The 19,176-nt window shown below is 37.9% G+C and overlaps 1 protein-coding gene across 2 annotated transcripts in view; it reads right to left on the bottom strand.

Annotated features, from left to right (window-relative positions):
* COL4A2 (collagen type IV alpha 2 chain) overlaps positions 1-19,176 on the bottom strand; it is a 225,859-nt gene that overhangs the window by 98,511 nt on the left and 108,172 nt on the right. For both annotated transcript variants that reach the window (XM_077158665.1, XM_077158666.1), the window contains exons 5-8: positions 6,522-6,656; positions 6,389-6,433; positions 3,224-3,340; positions 1,518-1,589 (exon numbers count right to left, since the gene is read on the bottom strand). In XM_077158665.1, coding sequence (XP_077014780.1) covers positions 1,518-1,589; positions 3,224-3,340; positions 6,389-6,433; positions 6,522-6,656 — 369 coding nt within the window. The remainder of the gene's footprint in view (positions 1-1,517; positions 1,590-3,223; positions 3,341-6,388; positions 6,434-6,521; positions 6,657-19,176) is intronic.

Genomic DNA, 19,176 nt, shown 5'->3' with positions numbered 1-19,176 from the left:
TTAATGATCATTACTTTCAAAATTTTATTTTAAAAGACAACAAAAATTAGAAAATTTAGGCAAGCTCTTTCACATTCCATATTTAGGGTGTAAAATGATATGGAATACCAAAATGGCATTCTAGAAGATACTTGCATTCAGAAAGATAAAAGTTAAGTACAGCCAGAACTGTTCTACAGGAAATACACATTATATTTAGGCCCTTCTAGCCTAGAGATTCTTACTTCTATTTGTACAAACATGACCTATGACTCAAATGTACCAGACACAACCATAATAGCAACGGAAGTACTCAATCTGAAATACAAATTAAAGAAATATTTTATAAGGATCAAGTCAATTGATGGCAAACTAGATAACATCCTACAAAGATGCTTAATTAGCAGTATAAAACAAGTTTACATTCTGGTCAATAAGAGATCATTCAACTTCTCTAGGTCATTAGCATTTAAATAAAGAGAAAATAAATACCTTAAATGCATGGAAATATAAGTACTTGCTCAATTATGATGCAGCATGTATGTCCCCCAAAAATAAACATGTTTTTTAAATTGACCATCATTTCCCTGCATTGATCAATGAGAATCTAGTGAAACTTTATGTGATCAAGAAAGTGACATACACTTAGATTACAGAGTTTCAGAGCTGACCGGAATTTTACAAGCCATCTGGTCAGTGTCCACATTTTTATAGCTGGGGAAACTGAGTGCATGGTTGTGAAAAGATTTAACAAGATTACTCAACAAGGTTGTGGCTGAGTGGGATTCAACATTCAGTCTGACGTTTTCTACATAATCACATAGTCCCCTAAGATTATAGATATTCCCATACCCTATTTATCACCATTTCAGTATGAAATATATTTATCTCTTCAACAATGAATGCTATCATGATCGACTAAATAAAATTTAACTATTATAGATTTGATTATATTGTTTTAATCTTTCTATTTAGTTATGTCTTAATTGACACATGTGCCATTGACAGTTAGTGGAAATTACTGAAGAAGTTTTGAGGAATTTACTGATCAGTATATACTGGGTAAGGTATTTCCATCACTATGTTTTAAATTCAACAATCAAATTATTTGTCTGCTCTGCTTCATCTATCTACAAGAACATGAACTAGATAAAGCAAACATTTATACATCTATAAAGGACAGCTTTATGCCGTTGGGAAAGGTAAAGATGACAGAGATTAGAAAGGAAGAAGTTGACTAGAAAGCTTCTTATTTCCTTAAAGTCAGGACTTTCTGATATTAATTACCTAATATTTTATTTTGACTACTGTGAATATGGGAAAGAGATGGAACCTCAATGAAAGCAAAGATTGGAAACATCCTGAATGGAAATAAAATGATTTTAAAATTAATCCTAGTTTTGAATCATTCTGCCATTCTGGGCATTCTTTCACTGCATTAATCCTTATAACTTAAAGTTAATGTGCTAATTAACTTAATTAATCTAAAAATTTATACTGGATTGCCTAATTATATTTCATACATTTTGCAAACTTACTCTGTATTTGTCACGGTCTTCTTTGGACAATGCATAAGGTTCACCTTTCTGTCCTTTGGGTCCTTGAGGTCCCTAAATAGCAATATATACAGTAAAAAGAAAAAAAAAAGAAACAAAAAAGTTAATTAACAGTTAATGTAACTATAAAATTTAAGTGATTAAGTATTGACCTTTATAGATAATGTCTAAATGTTATCATGGCTTATTTAGGTTATTCCAAATGCCAACCACAATATTCAATCAGAAAGGTGGGACTTTTAATTTCGTATTTACCTAACAGTATCTTTTCTTCAAAGTTAAAACAGAAATCTTTATATAAAATTACTTAAATTATTTCCATAAACCCAAATAAGTCCTCACTAAACAAATCTTCTAGTATCCCAAAACACTATTTTTCTTTGTGATAATATTGTTATGTGGTTTCTTTGGCATTAGTGTTCTAAAAATACTAACATATGCTCTCAAGCATCATGTATTTTTCTTTGTAATAATATTGTTAGGCGGTGACATTAGTGAACTAAAAATATTAACACATATGGTCCCAAGCACCATGTGTGGAAGAGAAGGTACTGGGTCATTCTTCTAAATTGGAATTGTGTAAAATATACTATATGGTATATATAAACATATTTTAGTATTCAAATACAAAATCAACATTAAAGTAAAGAATTTATAATGACAAATTATAATGAAAGTTATAATATTACATTAGAACAGAAGAGAAAGTTATGTAGTTTATTGGAAAGTAGAACCACATGAAAATGAAACAGTCAATGAAGGGTATACATGTGATGTAAAGGTATACATGTGATGAAAATTCCATTAGCTTTAGGGGAAAAGCATGGTGAAGGGCATTTATGACTGGTCCCCCCTCCTTTAAAATATTTAAAAAAAAATAAGTCTTAGCAATTAAAATTTAGCATAACCCTTGAATCTGCAAGATGTTGGTGGTAAGAGAGAAGCAATAGACTACTGAAAAAATTTTTGGATTCCTTGCAAAGATCCTAAAAAATAAATGAGGCCTCAAAATAAATTTATTATAAGAAGGCTCTTCAATTAAAAAATGAAATAAACTCCTGTATTGCATATGCTAGAGAATGTATTTGTACTTTCATGATTCAAAGGACTTTGAAGTATAAAGTACAGTGATTAATAGAGAATTTTGTCAAGGCTTAAACTTTTTAATTCTAATTTTACTATTATAGTATTACTTACTGAAATTTCAGTAGAAGTAGAGGAGAAAATAAAGTGACACTGTGAAGACAGTATGCTGTGAAAAAATATAATATTTTCCATCTAGCATTTAAGGAATGGATATGGAAAGTGAAGTGATTTGAATCCCGAAAAATCATGCCTTGATGCCTGCAGGAAAACATCAGCAGAGGGGTATGTCTCCAGCCTCACCACTTACTTATCAAAAGGGAGGATGATTTTTCAGGTTGTAAAAGGCAAGGCCCAGGCATGAGCCTGCATGCTCCTACTCCCGAGAGAACAGGAGGCAATGCCCCCTTCTTAGAACGTTTCCTCACAAGGGGCCCTCTGAAGGCTACTGCACCTTCTTCTGGGATAAGCTAGAGTCATCAATCCCAACCACCCCAGGAAACAGAGCTCTGGCTGTGGCACCATTTCTCCATTTCCATTGACATGTACCCAGCATCTCAGGGTTCTAGAGGAAACCGAAGCGCATGTGCTGAGGTAACACTCACAGGCAGGCCGGAGAATCCCCCAGAGCCTGGGGGTCCCTGTTGACCTGCATCTCCAATGGTTCCATTGCAGCCATCATAACCCGGTCTTCCTCTGGGTCCTCCTTGTCCCGGATGTCCCTGGGAAAGAGAAAAATAAGTCAATCTTTGAGCCCCTATGGTTTCGGTTTTCATGAAGCCCTGTGTTAAAACAGTTTAAAATATTCTTATAAGAGATGTCCATGGAATGACTCCAAAGAAAAATGACAATTCAAAATGAATGAATGTTTAAATAAGTAAAGGCTCCATGGTATAGTTCTAAGCAGGGGAAAGGCTTTCAGCCCAAATTTCTGTTTGCTGTGCACTTTGCTAAGAAGTAAGCTATCTTAAGGGTTTCTGTGGCCTTGCTTCATTAAGGTGACTAGAAGGACAATCTCTTAGTAGGGATAGGTGTGGGTAGATTAAAATAATTCTAGCAGCAAGTTAGCTCATTCTCAGGGGTGCCTTGATCGGTTGTGCATAACTGAATTCTAGGTGGTTAATTTGATAGTCCCACATCCTAATCGGGTAAGATAGTCACACCTACAATGTGATTTTAGAACTGGTTTAGCCATATTTAAAAAAATTGATTTCCTCTTACTTATTTTCTTTGGAAAGCCAATTTTAAAGATTTTAAATAGGAATACAAAGTGTGTCAGATTCTGAGATATCTGGAAGGCAAGGATTGAATAACTGGGAGAGGGTCAGGTTAAATTTGTGAACATCTCAACTAAATTAATCCGGTTCCAGGGAAATGTAGAATGATTGGGTTAATAATGTGCCATTTATGTACCCCATGACAACAGTCTCTTTTGCTATTTCTTTAACCAATGGATGTTTACACATATGCTTTATTATTGTGAAATGTTTTACAATTTTTATTTTCTTCATAATAAACAAAACATACATTCCAGGGTGATTTTTGAGGCTATCAGTATGTCTTTTAGATTTACTTTGAGAAATCTGTGACTGTTCAAGATAAATGAATAAACCCTGTAACCTGAATGAGATTAAGAAACTCACTGTGAAAAACATAACTTTTCTTTTATTTGAGGATCTCTGCGCTTCAGATGTTCAAAGCCATTGCTTTGAACTGGTGACATCAGATAAGAGATCAGCCAGACCTTTCAGCAAAACCCCTCTGTTGAATCAGAAAAATCCTCACTTTTCTGTAAACCACAGACCACAATCTCTTGTGAATATGTTGGAGTTTGGTATCTGTTACCCTTTGGAGTAAAGACTTAAGGGGTGTTTAAAAGTCAGAACTTTCAAATTCTGTATGAAATGCAAATCCTTAAGGTGTTCTGCTCAGGATATTTAGTTATTTCTATTACGCTTTTCTTTAAAACATGTCACTGAGTTCTTTAACTTTCTCCTGGATTATTTATCTGCTATTGGTCTTTTTTTCTCACTGAGAATTCACATAGGTGGTTTGAAATTGCATGTCAATGTGATCTGAATTTGAATTTGTGCTTCAAAGAAAAACTCAGTTATACTGAGCTAAAAGTCTATCTCTTATTGTTCCACAGCTGAGATACGTTTCTTTATGATACAACTGCAAGCTTTCATGATTACTCTTTATAGATGACTTCTAAATAGTTAAAATCATCCAGATCCCTCAAACTCTAAATAATTATTACTAACTGATTAGATATGGCCAATGACATTTAAGTTAACATAATCATAGTATTGGAATTCTGGGGTTAAAAAGACGAGTCAGCCTGAGTGGCACTAAGGTTCTTTAGAAAACTATCAGCTTTTATTCACCACAAACATTCCTCCATAGGATGATTACTTCCTGATTTCTACAATATTTGCTTCTGGCATTAAATGCGCATGGAGCTGAAAAAACAAATTAAGATTATGATACAGATTAGTTCCAACTTTTTTCCCATAATGCTGCTACATTTAAGATCAGATTTCCATTCCCATTTCAAAAATGAATAAAGGTCCAAAGAGTTCAAAAAAATAATTTAAAAATGGGCAATTCAGCTTTAGGCAGTTAGATAGGAAAACATATTCATTATCCGTATAATTCATGAACTCTGTAGATTCTTGAACTTTGCCAATTTCTCAAGATTCTATTTCAAAAGTCATTTCCTTATTTATATCATAGTCTGATGTAACTGATGTGTATGTTTGAGCTCATTGTCCAGGTGACTGTGAGGCTCCCCAGGCACATAGGTCTCAAGTCTCGGGAAATGTGACCCCCATTCTTTGGCTCTGACCATTTCCTTCTACTGTTGCAAAATTCATCTTGAATATGGTGCTAAAGATCTGTAGAAAAGGCATGAATGCTCTATGACTACCCTCTGTACTCTCCCTTCCTCTGCTCTCCCTCAAAGTAGCAGCCCTACTGCAAAGTGTGGGAGACGTGATTCTCTGTGTGTGTGTGTACAGTTATAAAGAACATGTGTATAAAAGATAAGGGCACAGGCATCTGTGTCTAGTGTGAGGCTCGTGAAGCAGATGTCATAGGATACAGCTGAAGGAGGGGTGGGGGTGGGAGGGGGGCTGGAATGTGTGATAAACAGAGGTCGCCATGTCGGGATCTGGCCAGGAAGCCAGTCCTGGGAAATGTACTCAGGCATCCCTGCGAAGAAGGCTGTGAGTCAGACTGTTATGTTTATTTTTTTATGCCACAAGAAGTAAAGTAAACTAGGTTAGCAAAACACATTTCATTGCCTTCTGAGACTTTCCCATGAACAAAACATGCCTTTTCTTTTTCTCATTTTCTGTGTGGTTACTACAAATGTGAGAAGCAGTACAAATGCTCAGCAGTTCATTACATTCAGGTTCTTCACTGGATTACTTTATATGCAGGTTGCTTTACAGTTCAAACAAAATTTCAGGACTGCCTCTTTATTGCACATATCTGAGTAGCACTCTAGCTCTTATTACAAAACAATATCCAGTTTTAGCAAAGTAGCTTCAATTCTGAAGCCAAGTCTAGGAGAATGTTTACGAAGGAAATGATTTGTCCAGTATTTGACTGGATTCCAGGAGAAAAAAATATGCATGGAGAGCCCCAGCCCCAGAAGTTTTGTTCTAAACATAAAAGGAGATCTAGTTCAAGATGTTGCTGAAATCGTAAATGTATTTCTGAGAATGTAAAAATGTTTTAAAATTCTCATCTTCCGAGAAACTTACAGGAATTCCATCAGCACCGGGGAATCCAGAAACGCCTCTTGCACCCTATGAAGAAGGCACACAAAACTTAGTGGAGGCCAAAGCACTCACCACCCTTCATAAAATCAGAGGAAGGACTGAGAATGACACATACCACGTCTCCTTTTGGTCCTACGATGCCGGGAGCTCCCCTTTCTCCCTTGTCGCCTTTACGCCCCTGCAGTCCTGGGAAACCTTGCAGTCCTGGTGGCCCGTTGTATCCCTGGGGGCCGACTGGCCCTGGCTGACCCTGTAGAGACCACGTAGGTTCAATTTCCACCACTGATAACAAAGAGCAAAAATCTCTGGAGAACATTCTATGTGTTCTTTAAGCTAAGACTTCAAGCTAAGAAAGAGGTTACAGTTAAAAGGAAAAAAAAATATCCAATGTCCAAAAAATGTACCCTAAATTACCAAAATTCTGTTATTGTGAGATAATAACACATTTCACAATGTGTCTCCCCAGTGTGAATTGGGGAGAAAAGAATCCATTTACTAGGCTTCTTTTTAAGTCACTTCCAATTTAAAAAAAGTTCCAAGCAAATTTCTATGATTTTCTCTCTACTTTATCAATACATGATGTATATATAAGGTATGTAAATGTATATTGCATCCAAATATCAAAATGGTCCACCAATATTTAAGTTATGAATGATAATCCCACTTTTTATTCTCTCTCTCTCACACACACACTAAAAATAAAGCGTCCCTGAAATATATAAAAATGTATGTGTGATTCTTTTCACATGAATCAGTTTACCATTTATTCATTATACCTGCCAAGCTCAATTTGTTATAAAATTTCAAATTCTTATCTTGCCTTTAGATGAGGGAGGCTTAGGCCATTGTTTCCAATCTTTTCTTCCATTACCTATAAGTAACCTTTCCTATATAAACTGTACAGTTAACTTTAAAAGCATGTTTATAAAAAAAAAAGAATGTTTATAATGTCTTCAAATTCTACATATTAAGATGAAATGAAGAGTTTTCAAAATGCAGCTATGGATGGAGTTTAAACTGTACAGGAATTAGGATAAAGGATGTGGGTAGATTGCACCTCCAAATTTCACTACAATTCCTACACTTCCATACTTTTAGATGTTGAACCCCAGGCATATGGAGACATAATTAGAGACTTTCTTTTGGGTGGAAAATATTGATGGAGATTAAGATCATTTTGGTTGTGGGTGAGATCAGGATGACCTATCCCAAAGGTTAAGATGTCCCTTCTTTTGAACCCAAGGTCAATTTTGGAAAGCTCCATGAGGGCTCCATCTCAACCAACATCAGAGTTTAGAGAAGGTGGGTTACTCTAACTCTACCCTCTCCATGTTCCTGAAGTGTTCCACCAATGCTGACAACCAGCAAATACTCACCTGATCTCAAGCACTGTAGGAAGAGGTGAGACCAATTTTTTTGGTGGGGGGAAAGAGGGATGGTTGAAATGGTGTTTAATGTAAACACACTGGTTTAGAAATGTAGTTTCCACATAATATAAACATATTCTATACTATTGCTTTCTTTTTTTAAAGTTATTTTTAGAGGGTTATATTAACGATAAGGGAAATGAAAGACAGTACCTACAATTACCATCAATAGATTGCCTAATATTTTATTCCCTTTTTATTAACAGGTACATCTCATTTTTACATAATTGTAGTTAAGAGGCCAATTTTTTTATATCTTTGAAGAGCACTATAAAAATGAGGTTATGGTCACTGCTTTTTTTATCCTTCCTAGTTGAAGAAAATGGTGGTTAAAGATATACAGACTTGCCCTGATTAAGGAGGAGGTTGGACCACATGGTATCCAGGCTCATTCTACTTTTAATGCTCAGTGGTTTATTATGATACATATGTTGTAAATTTGAGAACAAAACATGCATTGACTCTGGTTTTTCTGGATCTTTCCCAGTTGTGCTCATTTTTGTTTTGTTTTGTGGCTTTGTTAGTGTATACTGTTTTTATGGTTATATACCATGCCACAAGCTTTCAAATACCGCTAGTCACGGGGAGACTTGTAGCTTGTTAGTATTAGCAGTGAACAACTTTTATCTTTGGGGGATAAAATGTTCCTCATTAGTACTGTCACTTGCATTGTTCATAAATGATATTTCTATCCAGTGGGATTGTTTTATTAAGCCAACTAAGAGGGAACATCTACTAACCAAAATGGAATATTTGTGTCTTGATGAAAAGCCACATTCTTGTCTTGCATGCATTAACCTTTCCTCAATTCCATTTGATTGGGCAAAGTGACTAACCACATCATGCAGTCATTTTCCTTCCTTTGTTAGTAAAATTCTTTTTAACTTTTACTCCTTGAATGGGAAGTCTGACTTTTGAAATAAAACGCTAATCTTTCCTTTTCTGGAAGACATTGCCACCTTCTTTTTCATTGATGTAAACTCATATAATATAAAACGACCATTTTAAAGTGCACAACTAAGTGGCCTTTAGTGCATTCACAGTGTTGTGCAACCACCACTGCTGTCGAGTTTCAAAACACTGTCATCAACCAGAAGAAAAACTCAGACCCCTTAAGTAGTTACTCCTGTTTCACCCTTTCCCCCAACCCTTGACAACCACCCATCTGCTTTCTAACTCCATGGATTTACCTATTCTGGACATTTCATCTAAATGGGATCACACAATATGTGACATTTTGAGTCTCTCTCTTTCACCTCCATAATGTTTTCCAAGTTCTTCCATGTTGTAGCATGTGTCAGTACTTCATTTCTTCTTATGGCTGAATAATATTCCATTGTATGGATATTCCACATTTTGTTTATCCATTTATCCATCAGTTGGTAGACACATGGGCTGTTTCTACCTTTTGGTTACTGTGAATAATGCTGCTATTAACATTCACGTACAAGTATTTGTTTGAGTACCTGCTTTCAGTTCTTTGGGGTGTATATCTAAGAGTGAAATTGTTGGATCATCTGGCAATTCTATGTTTAACTTTCTGAGGAACTGCCAACTGTTTTCCACACTGGCTGCACTATTTACCTTCTTACCAGCAATGTACAAGGGTTCTAATTTTTCCACATCCTCACCAACACTTGCTCTTTCCTTTTTTTTTTTTTTTTTAATTACAGCCATCCTTGTGGGTGTGAAAATGGTATCATTTTTGAACAGGATATCCTGAACTTCTGATAGTTCGGCAGATTGAACAAAATTCAATCCAGTTTCTGCTCTGAGGAAGGGACAGGAAGATTCTGGGGAGGATATGAATCCCAGGCACTAGACCTCTGGGATTGAACCCTCATGCTTGCCCACAATGTAAACCCCTTATTGCTAGAATTAAATGGACATTTATTTCATGGTCAAAGGATGTCATGTCACAGGTATGCATATTTTGCTGATAAGGGGCTGAGATTCTTCCTAGTATATCTTGCCTACTAGGGCAATCTAGTGTGCTTGTAAAAAGCAGCTGTAATGCTTAGGTAAATGCAATGGGATTTTCATCATTTGTCAGCTTCTACCCTCAGTCAAAAAGCCTAGATCAGAAAAAATGTTCCCATCTCTTCCTTTCCTGTTGTAACAGTGATGTTAAAAATAAAACTTACCCAAGGGACAGTAGGAATCTGGTTTACATATCTTTGCATAAATCTAGAATGCTTTTAAATTTCTAAAGCTTTCAAAATTCCTGTAGCATACTTGTTAAAAGCATTTTCATAAAATATTTCTCAAAAGCCAGAAGACATTGCAGAAAGGAGCTGTAAGATCAGGTACCATGTTTTATTTTTCCCCCCAGACAACTGGATTCATAAATGTATCACTTCCTAGGAAATACGATAATGAGAACTACTATTTAATTGTGTGTCTTCTTGGATGAAGCACTATTACTGTTTTTTTAAAATGGTGGATCTTGGGCGGGGGATGGTGGCGCAGAGGCAGAGTTCTCACCTGCTGTGCCGGAGACCCGGGTTTGATTCCCCGTGTCAGCCCATGCAAAAACAAAAACGGATGATCTTATTTTATCCCCCTGACATCTGCATGAAGTAGTTTATAAATCCAACATGAAAGGAGAGACAACGGGGGTTCAGAAAGGGTAAGAACGAACAGTTGACTGCCATGCAGGTAGCTCTGGGGAGCTGGGATTGTGCATTCTGCTGAATCCAAACCCTTCCATCCTCCCACTACATCCTTGCTACTCAAAGTGAGGTCCATGGACCTGCAGCACCTAGGAGCTTGTTAGAACTGCAGAATCTCAGGCCTGACCCCAGAACCCCTGGATCTTCATTTAACAGTATCCCCAGGAGATTCATGTGTGCATTAAAGTTAGAGCAGCCCTACATGATACCATCCTACCTTTTTTTCCTAAGGTAGAAGACAAGTCTTTATGAATACAAAATATCTCTTAAACACAAGGTTGGATCTCAGATCTAGTTACTATACTGAGGTTTAATTAGAAGAAAGATCTGGTTTACTGAGTTAGGCTGAGAAAAGTCTAAAATCTATTTCCTATTTGCTACATTTGCAAATATTATTTCTAATTAAATTAGTCTTGGTCTTGTGCTTCAGTGATATTCCCTGGACAGAGTAAATTCCAGTCACTGTTAAGACGGAGGGGTGTAATGCTTTCCCTTTTTGAAATCATTGCTGGAGTAAATGGTGCCCTCAGGGTCAGTATCAGAAGCCACAGTTTAAGAAGGCAAAGAGGATGAGTCCAGAGGTGAATACCAACTGCCTAAATACCACGGCTATAGAGAGAATGTACTTAAAACCCAGACACCCTTACTAAGCTTTTGTAACTTTGAAACTGTCATTCTGAGAAAAAGGAGCAAAATACAATCAGATATTCTGATTATAACTTTAAAATACACGTAGAAGGATTGATGATTAATCAGGGCCTCAAAAAATTTCAACCACACATTCATACAACCATAACATGGTGCTTATTTCCTTCCATAATTTATTAACCTTAAAAATCGCCTTGGGTAAGGGAGATAAAAGGGTTTCATTTATCAGGAAGGGATAAAGGAAAATGTTTCCAAGGATAAAACTGCTTCATTGCACATCAAGATTTTTCATCTCCAGGGCAGTATTTCCCCAGTAGAGTAAGAATAAGCTTTTCAGGACTTACTGGCCTGTATCTGAATAGTAGGAAATCCCTTCGCCTTCCTAAGTTTACTCTTCCTGTCTCTCCTTTTATGGGCACCGGGAGCGCCACCAGACAACCCGCATCCTCTCCAGTCCCTTGGGCAGTCCCTCCCTTCCTTCTCCGTTCCAGACCTGGTCACTGCTGCAGTCCTTTGTGTTTGAAGGTGATTCCAGCACAAGGAATTTCCTTCCCCAGTTAATTTCTGCAAGCCACTTGCCACTTATTTTCAAATATGTAAAATGACCCCAAAGGTGGAAAGGGCTACTTTTCAGGATCCAGGATTTTGTCCATCTAAAATTCAGAAATAATTACTGCTCTCAAGACATTTATGGACTTTTAGGATTCCTGCTTTCAAAAATTATTTGCCACATGGCATAACGGGATTGAGAAAACCTTCTTGACCAAAAGGGGGAAGACAGAAATGATAAAAAAATGAAGTGTCACTGGCTGAGAGATTTCAAACAGAGTCAAGAGGTTAACCTGGAGGTTATTCCTATGCATTACATAGATATCCCTTTTTAGTTTATGGTGTATTGGAATGGTTAGAGGGAAGTACCCAAAACTGTGGAGCTTATTAATATTATTATTATTAATATTATTATTAACTCAATAATAAGGAAGCTCCAGGAGCCATGTTTATTAAAGATGATTGTATAATGATATAGTTTTTACAACGTGATATGTGATTGTGAAAACCATGTGTCTCATGCTCCTTTTGTCTAGGGTATGAACAGATGAGTAAAAAATATGGATAAAAAATAAATAATAGGGGGAACAAAAGTTAAAGTAAATTGAGTAGATTGAAATACTAGTGGTCAGTGAGAGGGAGGGGTAAGGGGTATGGTATACATGTGTTTTTTCTTTTTTATTTCCTTTGCTGGAGAGTTACTAGTGTTCAAAAAAACGTTCAAAAAATGATCATGGTGATGAATACACAACTATGTGATGATATTGTGAGCCTCTGATTTTATACCATGTATAGAACATTTGTACGTCAAGAATATTTGTATGTTTGTTTGTTAAGGATTGACAATAAAAATATTTTAAAAATTGGTGTCAATATAAAGGAAACAAGACCGATATGTAAAGAAACAAACCTTGGCCCCTTACCTCATTCCATATACAAAGGTTGACTCAAAATGGACTAAAGACCTAAATGAAGTGCTAAAATGATTACACATCTAGAAGTAAACACAGGGTAAGATCTGTGACTTTGGGTTAGGTAAAGAACTTCTTAGATAAGACACAAAGGTCACAAACAACAAAAGAATGAGTTGATAAAATTTAAAAGCATGCTTTTTGAAAGATACTGTTAAGAAGACTGGATTCAGAATATAAAGTGCATTTAAGAATAAAAAGAAAAAAATATATACACTGTTAATAAAATAAAAAGACAGGCCACAGACTGGGGGGAAATACTTGCAAAACACATAACCTGATGTATGACCTCTATCCAGAATGTATAAAGAATACCCAAAACTCAATAATAAGGAAACAACCCAATAAGAAAATGGCAAAAGGTGTGAACAGATACTTCACCTAAGAAGATACACAGATAGAAAATAAGCACATGAAGAAGATGTTAACCATCATTAGTCTTAGGGAAAATCAAATTATAACCACAATAAGATATAACTGTATAACTACTAGAATGGCTGACAAATCTGACAATATCAAATGCCAGAGAGGATGCAGAACAAATTGAACTCTCATCCGTTGCAAAACAGTACAGCTACTTTAAAAAACAGTTTGGCAGTTTCTTATAAAGCTAAACACAGGTTTCGAGAATCTAGTAACCCCAGTCATAGGTATATACTTACAAGAAATGAAAACATATGCCCACTCAAAGACCTGTGGGTGAATGTTATTAGAGGCTTTATTCATTTTAGCTAAAAATTAGAAATGACCTAAATGGCCACAAGCTGACTGTTAGATATATAAATTGTGGTACATCCATACCATAGAATATAGCTCAGCAATAAAAAGGAACAAACTATCCAGTACATGCAATGAATGGGATGAATCTCAAGCATCATGCTAAGAGAAAAAAGCCAGACACAAAAGGCTATATACTGCCTGACCCTATTTATACGATGTTCTATAAAAGGCATGACTATAATGAGGGGAAACAATTGGGATTGACTGAAAAGGGGCAGGAGGGAACTTAATGGGTGACAGACCTGTTCTATGTCCTTATTTTGGTGATTGTTTTATGACTGTATATAGTTGTCAAAATTCATTGAATTGTGTGTAAATTATACCTCAATAAACTGATTAAGAAACTAATAAACCAGCAAGCAAAGAAACAAAAAGGAATCTGGTAAAGGCAAAGGCAAAGATTAAGAGGACAAGCCCTGAAGTTCATAGGAATGTTGCTTCATGACCAAGCCCATTTGATAAAATCTTACAAGTGAATTTAAGAGATAGATGATATTTAGAAAAGGAAGAAGAGTACACTCTTTTAAAGTGATATATTGCAAAACATTTAGCTAAAAGGTTTTTAGAAATGTCTGCCAGGGCAATTAAATAATCTAAAGTAACCAAAACAGTCTAGTTTTCCTCGTCTGGAATCTGGTCTATTTGAGTCTGACACGGACAGAAGTGAGAACGGTCCAAGCACATCCCATAGAACAGCAGACCGGAGGCGCGTCAGGCCCAAATTAGACTCAAGAGCCAAAGATAAGCAGAGGGTTTCAGTGATTTCCATGACACTTAGTCTTCAACAAGAAAACACAAAACAGAACAAAAATCAGAGGCTATCAATTATAATCCCAAGAAACTATGATACAGTTTTATCTGAAATGATTGGACTTTGATAGAGTCACATTTTAAAACAGCAGAGAAAATGGAATAGCTCATGTTCCTCACCCATCAGACCTATAAATCTGAAACCTCTGTTCCTCATTCTAAAAATAGGCACCACATGGGCAGTCTCACTAAAATGGCTTTTAGCCCAAAGCAAGGCCAAGCTTTTTATAGTCTGGATGTAATTTTGCCTGGCATATGTTGGAAAAGTTGATTTTTCCGGGAAAACGTTTCATTGCCTCTGCTCTTTATGCAATACCTTCATTTGATGTGCTGCAATGGGCACCATTGCCTAACAGACCGATTTCATTTCCTAAGCCTGTTCTTCTTCCAAGAAGAGCCTGTCTTCCGGTGTGGATGAGCCGAGGGCTTTGGGGAGCACAGATGGGCAGCTGTGGACAGGCCTGGGAAAAAGCAGGTTCTGGGGCAGCAGGGAGCTTGCAGAGAACTCTGGTTTTCAGGCCTCATATAAGTATGAAATACTGTTTCTCATTTAGCATCTGATGACATGAAACACGATAGCAATGAACAGAGTAGCATCACCTAATAGCCTGATGTCATCATGTGTTAATAACACAAGGCGGCTATCAGCTATACTGACTCAATTAGAAAGTGACAGAATTGGAGGTGACTGCTGAGTTACCAAATCACGAAACTACTGGTAATTGAAAAAGTTAACTAAATAAACACATGGACTCAATGAACGCTCTTAGTTTTCATGTGCCAACAGCACGTACCAATATCTTACTAGTATATCTAAGCCATATTTATGCCCAAGACTGCAGTATAATGCATAGTAGAGGACGCATCTCCTAACTACTTTGTTTCTGTCTGTGCCCACTGGGGAACTCTGCAAACCAGGACTAGCTGACACCCCAGGAATGCAGGGTGGGGAGGAAAGAACAGTTTGCCTGGCCTTTCAAACCTTGGCCTTCCTGCCGAAATTATTAGCCAGGTAGTAGCAGTGAAATTTTAGTATCTGGGGCACAGCCAGGAACAGATTCATGAGGTATATCTATTTTTCATTTAAACTAAACAGCAGTCATATGAATCAAAAATATTCGTGAGGTTGGCATTATATTGAGTCGATTCTCTTATGCCTCACAGGTAGTGACTCAAAAGTATGACCTTTGTCTTGTGACCAGCATATTATTACAAACTCAGATAGAGGCAAGGAAAAAAGATAATTAAAAAAAAAAATTCTTCTGTACAAAAACTTGTACAGAAGAGAAACTTGGCTCCAAAATTCTTACCTATAGTATAGATTTCATTTCTTTTGGGGACAACCAAATTCACCTCTTTCTGGCACTGGAGCAACTAGTCTCATACTGTAGCAAGGTTCTTACAGGGGAATAAGAGCAATTTTACATTAGGCTGACATAATATTATTTTTAAAATTTACATCCCTTCTTGTCACTCTTGATCACCTATCACCTTCTCAAATGATTCATAAAACATGAGATTCAGAAGGGACTTCAGAGGTCATTTGGGGCCCCTGCTAGTCAAAAGGAGGTCCTTGGTCATCAGAATGAAGAGCCCATAGACCCCATCCCAGCCACACTGAATCTGAATCTGCATTTTAGCAAGATCCCCAGGTGATCTGTCTGTGCCTCAGAGTTCGGGCAAATCGCTCTAGAGGTGGGCCACGTTCCAGGACTGACCTTGGCTGGCTGCCTAAGCATCACTTGAGCGAGAGTCTCAGACCTCAAAAGTGTCTGATCTAGCAGCTCCGGGGGCAGGGAGGCAGCCTGGGAATCTATATTTTTAACAAGCTCTTCAAGAAATTCAGATGGATAGCCAGTTTTGGGAGCCAAGGAATAAGTCTAATTCTCACCTATGATAGGTGAGGAAAGTTAGTCTCCAAAGAGGTGACGTGTTTCATTCACAGCCAATAAGTGACTGGGGGTGTCTCCTCCCCCAGTTCACACCATACATTGAGCAAAATCTGCTTCTTATGATGCTTCAGGGGCTCCATGCAGAAGTTGGGGCACCTGCCATGACTCAACCTCTGAAGGTTTTACTCCTCATAATGAATGTAGAAGACTTCTACGATTACTTCCAGCTTTGAATGTGAAGGATTGCTCCACAGCCTCCATTTACATAAAGGACTGCAGGAATTTTCCCATGGTTAGATGGAATCTGTAGCTCAGCAAAGTGCTTTAGGATGGAATTTTCCTGTATTTTCGTGTTTACAGTACTTTTACTAGCAAGGATTAAAGAAGAAGATGCCCAAAGGTCAGTGAACTTGTTTCAATAATCTTAAAAATATGCGCAAGTCTGTTTCCTCTAAAGCAAAGGGGCAGCTCTGTTTTTTGCTGGTGTGGTTTCTATCTGGTGATGCACAGATAGCTGGTCCTGGAGAACTCCCAGAGTCCCTTCTGCTGGGCCACCTCCTGCTGACTGGAAAAGGGACTTGTGAAAAGGTCTGGGGAAAATGCCAGAGCAGGTTTCTATAGCCCATAAGTACTTTTCAGCAGTCCTTTTTCATCCCTTGTAACTTTTTTTCCCTAAAAAAAATTATTCCTTTTCTCTTTAACAAAATGTCAGGCATTACCCACCTTTTTAAAAGAAAGTGTCTCATCAACTCCAAATTCCATGATAGTCTAAACATAAGTCATTCAAAAATGTTTGAGGGAAGTAATTACATTTTGCCTTTCTTAAAAAAAAATGCTGTGAGGAAAAACAGGAAGTGATTGAATCAATGACTTCAAAATAATTTATGCAGTTATGGATTTAACTTCAACTTCATCTGCAGTTCAGTAATGGGATGGAAGGACTGTAACAGGAGAGAGGCTGCTGTGCTCAGGCCTGCCCCAGGGGAACCCCAGAAAGAATAGCACCCCTGGGGTGGGCAGCGCAGGACCTCACAACCAGACGGAGGTCCCATGGTCATGTGAAAATGTCATTGTACCCATGATGCTGACACAAGCCCACTCTTCTCTCCACTATAGGAATGCCTAAGTCCCAAAGGGAAGGGTATATCTGATTTAGTTTTGGGGTCCCGAGGAGCAGCCCACAGACTGCCTTGCTCAAAGCAGGGGCTCCCGGATGGCTGAGTGAGGAACAATGCAGAGCGCTCACTGTTCATGAGCAGGAAGAACAGCCACCCCTAACACCAAACACCACGGAGCTAAGGATGCTCGGAGAAAGTACCTTCTTCGTGATACGACTTCCTGCTGTTAGAAAATTGTCCTGATATAATGATTCTGCTGAAATAAACCTGTTTCGGCCATTGCTGGAAAATCATCATGATAAATGTAAAAATGTTTGAAGTTTACAATGTGTGTGGGCTGTCTTTATTTACATAAGTGCACAACATCTGCAAACGTTAAGTGGCTGTCTTGTACCCTTCACGCACGATACATTTGTCATCAAGCTACAAGAATTCCACTTCATATACATATCTCAAATATGTCCCCAAGGCCACCACTTGTTTGATAACTTAGTGCTTCTGACGCATGTAAATTCAGAAGTCCATGAACTGTCTACTACCGTGCCCACTCCAACAATCCCCTACACACTGTCAGGTGGCCTTTTCCCACAAGTAATTCAGGCCCCACCTTCAAATCATGCAATGCTTCCCCACTGCCTTCAGGTTTTTAGCATGACATATCCTCCATGGCTTGCCCCTTCCCACACCTGTATATTTTCACAATTGTTCCAATTTCTCTCTCACCTTTGGGCCTTTGCACCTGCCTGCCTCCATTGCCTGGTAACTCTGTGGCACTTGAGGCTTTCCCTCAAGCACAGTCTTTCTGTGGACATTTTCCTGCCTCTGCAAGGATAAGGTGCTCCTTCTGCTTGTTTCTGTCACAGCACTTACCCCACTGCATAGTCACTCTGCATTAATGCACCAGTTTTTAATAGTGGACTGTGAGGTCCTTGGAAGTGGGGAATATGCCACATTTAACTTCTTGCCTCCAGCACCTCGTTTTGATGTTTGATAAACAGAACATGCTCAAAAAATTGTTGAATGAATGAATTATTGCACTACAATTTACCCATCTCTGCCTGACTCCAAAAGTTCATATTCTTTTCGCAGGGAAGTGGGAAGCCAGGATTTTCTATTTCTAGAGGTATTACTGTTGTAATGAGCCCATAATTTCTACTGCTGGCTCTGTAACTACCCAGCAAAGTGCTGGAGGGTAAGACCACACAGGCCAACACCTTTTCATTTTGTCCTTCCGCCCAGTTCCTTAAGTCATCCAGAAAAGAGCTCATCCAAATCTCCACTCTTCTTTAAGCTCAGTGCCGGTCCCGTGGAATTTCTGATTGCAGGTTCTACCAGATGACCTGCCTTTATCTGTTTGTGTTATCAGAAAGAAGGCCTTCCAGGCTCTGAAATGGGATAATAAAAAAGATCACTCATCCTGGCAGGGAGACACACTAGGCCCTTTCAAAGCTGTGTTTAGAACCAGATTAGATAAATGAGGCATGGTTTGCTGAAATCGAGACCTAGACAATGAGGCAAGAATTTTGGGATGCCAGGACTCCCTCCCACTGGGGATTTAGTTTTGGTAATACTTGAACCAGGCTGTTCTGTGGACAACTGTCAGTTAAAAGTCAAACATGCTTACGCAATTCAGGAATTGCTGTGACTCAGGAGGAGTAAAGGTTGTGTAGAAAAGGGTAAGTTTGTTGACACTGGTCTGTGAAGAATCTATAAAGGGAAGATTTTAAGTGTTTATTGACTACTTCTGTTTTAAAATAAAATTTTAACTTTATATCAACAAAAGGCACCTTTTCTCACCTTTTATGTTCCAGGAATCGCACAGGTTGGAAGGAATAATTTGCAGTTCTAGTGGCCACCACTAGGTGGCAGCCATTCGCGCTCTTTGGGAGAAGCCGCTTACCCC

The sequence above is a fragment of the Tamandua tetradactyla genome, chromosome 4, assembly GCF_023851605.1.
Source record: "Tamandua tetradactyla isolate mTamTet1 chromosome 4, mTamTet1.pri, whole genome shotgun sequence".
Taxonomy (NCBI): domain Eukaryota; kingdom Metazoa; phylum Chordata; class Mammalia; order Pilosa; family Myrmecophagidae; genus Tamandua; species Tamandua tetradactyla.
Note: the sequence above shows the minus strand (reverse complement) of the source record. Positions and strands in the feature narration are given on the sequence as shown.